The 6,424-nt window shown below is 42.5% G+C and overlaps 1 protein-coding gene across 4 annotated transcripts in view; it reads right to left on the bottom strand.

Annotated features, from left to right (window-relative positions):
* Window positions 1-6,424, bottom strand: part of LOC101851674 (bifunctional purine biosynthesis protein ATIC) — a 55,926-nt gene that overhangs the window by 16,136 nt on the left and 33,366 nt on the right. For 2 of the 4 annotated variants that reach the window (XM_013088111.2, XM_013088110.2), the window contains exons 11-13: window positions 3,983-4,158; window positions 1,949-2,077; window positions 834-926 (exon numbers count right to left, since the gene is read on the bottom strand). In XM_013088111.2, the coding sequence (XP_012943565.1) occupies window positions 834-926; window positions 1,949-2,077; window positions 3,983-4,158 (398 nt within the window). The remainder of the gene's footprint in view (window positions 1-833; window positions 927-1,948; window positions 2,078-3,982; window positions 4,159-6,424) is intronic. The other 2 variants (XM_035972422.1, XM_005108412.3) reach the window with 1 other exon arrangement.

Raw genomic sequence — 6,424 nt, 5'->3', positions numbered from 1 at the left:
GTGGGTGGGGGGGGTGCAGTGGTTGTAGCAGTGATGTTAAGAGCGAAAGACATGAATAAAGACCTTGATGAACAAGAAGAAGAAGGAAGAGAATGAAGACCTTGATGAACAAGAAGAAGAAAGAGGAGAATGAAGACCTTGATGAACAAGAAGAAGAAGGAGGAGAATGAAGACCTTGATGAACAACAAGAAGAAGGAGGAGAATGAAGACCTTGATGAACAACAAGAAGAAGGAGGAGAATGAAGACCTTGATGAACAACAAGAAGGAGGAGAATGAAGACCTTGATGAACAACAAGAAGGAGGAGAATGAAGACCTTGATGAACAAGAAGAAGAAGGAGGAGAATGAAGACCTTGATGAACAAGAAGAAGAAGGAGGAGAATGAAGACCTCAACCAAAACTGAACCTGCAAGAAAATAATAATATATAGTCAGGTACATCCCATTTTCCCTAACCCAGGAAATTTCCAGTAAGGTGGAATTTCAGCTGAATGTTTAATAGAGGTTTGACGGCGCTCGTAACTGCATAAGGTCATATGAGCACCATCGGTAAGGTGGAATTTCAGCTGAATGTCCAATCCACTTCCTCCATGTGACAAATTTTAGTTTAGTTTCAGTACGAGTTTTAACCGGCTCTTGCAACACAATTACGCCATATAATATAAGTACCATAAATTAGAAGTTTTACAAGAGAGTAACACAAAAAAAGAAGGAGAAGAGCTATGGACGATAGATGTTCGATAGGAAAGAAGGAGCAAACCACAGCAGAGCACCCGCCAACTACCCACTATGTGACTAATTCCCAACAAAAAAGAGAATATCAGATGTCTGACCTGCCCATCCCGAGCGAAGCAGACAGAGTTGGACTGGGTGTACTTGAGAGCAATGCTGGCTACAATCAGATCTCGGACCGCACCCTCTGGTAGCTGAGGGGAGAAAAATAGGACAAGGTCAGTAATGAAGTGTTTGCCCAAGGCAGATTACAAACTTTTATATGATATATCTTATGTTGTCCTCAGCGACATAATTTAGTCACTTGTCGTTAAATGTGTCACGACATGGTGAAATCAGGCTCTCGTCAATTTTTTGGCATATGAGGTTTTTGGGTATAATCTGAAAGCTTGTTCATTTGTCTTAATTTCAATAAAAGAATTTTCCATCTACCTTCAAAAGAAATTAAAATATTTCACATAGAAAGAGATAGACTGGGAGACTGGGGGTGGGGGTCACCTGGTTTCAGAGGGTAAACCTAGCGAGAAAATGACTGCCAGTCTGGTGACTTCCAAAGCTTGAGAGTCCTTAAAAACTGCAAATTTGCATTTTAAGTGCCTTTAATCAACAGGGTGTTTCAAAAGTAAAATCCACACTGCAATGTGTTTTTAAGTAGACATTTAAGGTGTTAAGCCACACACAAAAAAAAAAATTAATTAAAAAATTATTTAAAAAAAAAACCAGTGGAATAAATGCCAGTTTCTTCAATTTCATGATTTTGACAGGCATCTCATTTCACCACGCTGCCTCACATATAACATTAATGCTTCTTTCAATACTGTACGGCCATTTCCTATTAATACACAAATTTTCTTTGTCTTGAGAGTCGTGGGTCAAGGCTGAAAGTGTAGATATACCACAGAGGATCGTAGTAGTCCTTGCTCAGTGACATTTTCGTGTAGACCTATGCTCTATGCATCAGCTTGATCAATCTCAAGGCAGAAACACAGACACAAAAAAAGTTTCAAAGCATTTTGGTTTGAAATAAAAGATGGTAACTTAAAAATATAAAGTAACAAACAAAACTCTACGACTTCTAGACATTTTTTTTTCTCCAGCTAGCAAAGAATAAAACAATCTGACATCCCGTGGAGACAAAGCTATGAACTGGTCTGACATCCCATGGAGACAAAGCTATGAACTGGTCTGACATCCCCCGCTTAGATAATTCACTCACTTGATTCCGTTTCGTGACCACGTTCTCAAAAAGTTTTTTGTCGATGACTGCGTCATTTCGCTTCTGTTCCATCTGCAAACCAAAGAGTGTGCGAGTCTCGAACTCTGGGGGCTCATAGCTTGGGTCCATCTGGGAAATACAGACCAAGACAGTGGGTCAGGTAGGTACGGTGGGATGGAAAGTATACAAGCAGCAAATCTCCTAAACAATAAACATTCAACTTCATAGTATCAGAAACTGTGAGCATTTCCAAGCACTTTCCTTTCTAGAAACCTACAAGCATGTGGAAGGCATCATGTACGGTAGAAACAGTCTTTGGTGGCCACCAATTATCAAAATGAAAAGCGGCGGTCTTACACAGAGTTATTTATGATGTAAAAATATACACAAGGGAGACAATGGGAAGTGGCAGTTATGTTCAGGAGACTGTTGCATACAGGTGGCCCTTAGAGCAGGTTCCACGGTATATGGACAAGAGATGATTTGGAACGATCTCAGGAGGCTTTGTCAAGTCACTTACACACTATCAAGCATGCCGACATACAGCATTTATCTAACCCCATATAATCTCTGAGGCTGTGAAGTTTACAGGAAACACAACAATCTTGCATTAAGACAAGACAGTAGCTCGAGAATTTGACTACTCGCCATGCAAAGCAGACTTAACCAGAGTCAGCTATTTCACTTGTGGCAATGACAATATAGAAAAAAATTATTAACCCCAAGTGAAATCATACACTTCACTTCCACAGGCAGCAGACAAATAATTTGCAGGGGGCTCTTGTGGCCTAGAGGTTAAAGGGTTGGCCTCTCATTCAAAGGTCCGGGGTTCGAATCCGGGTAGTGACCGAAAAATTGTCTTCTCTAAATTTGTCTCCTTTCACCCCCTTTCCTGCTCTCTAGCAATGTTCTGTCGTCTGCTTTTGTCTCCTCTTTCTGCCCCCACCCCCTCACCTCCTTTGCCCCCCTCCTCTGGGCTCCTGATTCTTTCTACAGCCTTTCTACTGCTACCCCTTGGCTTCTTCTTAGGAAAGATCTACACCTAGCCTTCACGGACAAGGGTGAAAAATCTCGGAGGGCCCGTGTGCAAGTTGCGCACGTCAAAGATCCCTGGTGGTCTAAAATCTATAAGAATAGGCTTCGGCCACCACCCGGGCAAAATTCAAAATTTCCTACCAACTGAAAAAGTTAAATGTGTCCCGCGCGCTCATATGACTTTACGCAGTTGCGAGCGCCGTAAAAACACTTACAAAAAAAATATTTTAAAATTCTAATTTGCTCAGAACGAATATCTCGAATCATTCACCACAAGCGGCGTCATACGAACGAGACAAGTAGCTCATCACGGCAATCTAACAATCACAGTTCTAACACCAGTGACTGGCACATACAACCTGACCCGTATCAGAAAATGGACAGATTTTAAAAAGACCGTAAAGACAATTTCTGACCGGACGTTCAGACAAAAGACCACCATAAATGCAGTAACTTCTGTTTCAGCACCTTGTATGCTGGAACAACTCCGTCCCCCGCGCAGACATTTCCTATGAACATACTGTGTTGTTTCTTTTTCGCAAATCTATGCGTGTTTCTACTCCCCGTCTACACGATATAGAAGATCATTCTGGAGGCAGGCTTCAGAACCTGCCTGTTAGGGCCAGCCTCGGCTGAAAGGGATACAACATTCCAGCAGAAATACTGAAAGTCATTAAAAAGTTCTTCCCATTCAGGAACCAAACTATGGTCTCCTGCAGACCAAAGAGAAGCGCTTGACTCCTAAACTACAGACGCTGGTAAAAAACATATTCTGTGCATAATGAACCATCCCTTGATGATACTATACAAAAGAAACAGCATTTTTTATTCTTGAAACAGTAGTAAAACAGAACCCCCCCCCCCCCCATCCCTTCCCATAAACAAAAATAAAGTTTTCAAAAATATGAATAAATAAAAACAAATGGACAAAACAACTAAAACCTCTCAAAATCTGTAGGAAAAACTTGACAATTCCATCTCTACCAAATCCTAGAGTACCTGCAGCACACAATAGCCGCCATTTTTCTTTTTCTTCAAAATCTCCAACGCCGCAGCTTCGTAGCCAGGGGCAATAACTCCATCCGAGACCTCCCTGGAGATGATTTTGGCCGTGGGCACATCACATGGATCTGACAGCGCGATGAAATCTCCGAAGGACGACATTCTGTCCGCCCCTGTAACGACAGGCAATTAAATCTTGACTACAGGTCAGGGAGGAGCAAAAGGATCATGATAAAATCACAATAATAATAACACAAAAAGACAACCACAAATCTCACACACGGAACTGTAGGATGTAACTGGTGAGTGTAAGGCCCTTTCAGCACCTATCAGTATATATAAGGTATAAGGTGACTATGAAGATTTTTTTTTTTTATAGTAGAGGGTTTTACGGCGCTCGCAACTGCATAAGGTCATATGAGCGCCAAGGGGTGGGTGTCAACAGAGAAGTCTTTACAGGGAATCAGACTTCGACTGCTCAGCTCTCTAGCTTCAACAGCACAAGGTCTGCTTCGACTGTCAAGGCATCCCGGAAATAGCAGGTCACAAGAGAGTGACAAACATACAAAAGAAGTAGAGGAAAATGACAATAGTAAGGATCAGGAAAGAAAAAGCAGCAGTTCCCTGTTGTAGATCAGGCACAGTTATGAGCATGACATGAGTCTGCCCATTTACAATTCTACTGTGCTTGAACGACATATGTCCCGTCTTTGGGAATGGCCTAAAGACACTACAGTCAGTGGCACTGCCCCGGGGGGTCACTACAGTCAGTGGCACTGCCCCGGGGGGTCACTAGTCAGTGGCATTGCCCCGGGGGGTCACTACAGTCAGTGGCACTGCCCCGGGGGGTTACTACAGTCAGTGGCACTGCCCCGGGGGGGGGTGACTATGATGCTTCAACAAGAAAGAAAGCACAAATCCAAGAAATCACTAGCAAGTGAGAGCAGTGTCAAGAAAACTGAGAACTGCCATTTGGACCTCAATATTTTTCTCCAACTATTTTTTATTTAACAGCTGTTTCAATAACAGGACAGCATCTGGTTTGTATCTCATGTTCTGTTTCATTTAGAAGCTGATTTCATACGACCAGTTCCCATATACGTACCAGATGTACAAAAGTTCTGGGATGACCTATACGTAAATTTGAAGATGACACTTGATTATCTAAGCCAGCCTTGCAGAGGTATGAACAATTATATCATAAGATCGAATAAAGTGTCAAAGAATGACACAAGTTGTATATGTATATATATATCCTTTTCTAGTTAGGTACCATGTGAAACCAAAACGGGGGCTCTCGTGGCCTAGAGGTTAAGGTGTTGGCCTCTCATTCAAAGGTCCCGGGTTCGATTCCGGGTAGTGACCAAAAAATTTTCTTCTCTAAAATTGTCTCCTTTCACATCCTTTCCTGCTCTCTAACAATGTTCTGTTGTCTGCTTTCATTTCCACTTTCTGCCCCCACCCCCTCACCTCCTTTGCCCCCTCCTCTGGGCTCCTGACTCTTTCTGCAGCCTTTCTACTGCTACTCCTTGGCTCCTCCTAACTGCTGTCTTTCTGCCACACCCCTGATCTTCTGGTAGGAAAGATCTACACCTAGCCTTCTCGGACAAGGGCGAAAAATCTCGGAGGGCCCGTGTGCAAGTTGCGCACGTTAAAGATCCCTTGATGGTCTAAAATCGATAAGAGTAGGCTTAGGCCGCCACCCGGGCAAAAATTCAAAATTTCCTATCAACGAAAAAGTATTAGGTGTGTCTCGCGCGCTCATATGACCTTATACAGTTGCGAGCGCCGTAAAACCCTATACTAAACAAACAAACAAACAAACAAACGAAACCAAAACAAAACACGCGCAGAAATGTACAGCAAAAGTATGGTAACTAAAAGAAATCAGCATTTACAAAGACTCTACTTTCCATTTTTGATGTCACTTCTGGCGCTCATATGACCTTATGCAGTTGCGAGCGCTGTAAAACCTCTATACCAAAACTAAACCCCCACACAGCTGAGCTTGTTTACCCACGGCTACAGTCTCATGTCTTACTGTTAATGGACTCATGGTCTAGGTTTGGGGAAATTGTACTAACATATATACATATATATACATACACCTTGGTGTTGATTTTATAAGAACATCTTGAATTAGAGACATAGATTCAACTTTTGATTGAGGGAATTATTTTTAGGATCAAACGACCAAGATAAAATAGGGATGGGAGCATGGACAAAGTAAAAGGCTATGGTGTGACAGCGGTGCTATCGGCTGACCATCAGAAAGACACATTTATCCGACATCGTTCTGATGTTGGGTGATCATCGGTTTCCGATTGTGTGTGGGAACCCGACATCGTCCTGATGGTGGGTTGTCGTCGGAAACCGATGTTAAGTCAGTATCCATCATTGCGCAGATGGTGGGTTGTCATCGGAAACCGATGGTAAGTC

Source organism: Aplysia californica, unplaced genomic scaffold, assembly GCF_000002075.1.
Source record: "Aplysia californica isolate F4 #8 unplaced genomic scaffold, AplCal3.0 scaffold00687, whole genome shotgun sequence".
In the NCBI taxonomy this organism is placed as follows: Eukaryota; Metazoa; Mollusca; class Gastropoda; order Aplysiida; family Aplysiidae; genus Aplysia; species Aplysia californica.
The sequence above is the reverse complement of the archived record's forward strand: the minus strand, read 5'-3'. Positions and strand labels throughout refer to the sequence as shown.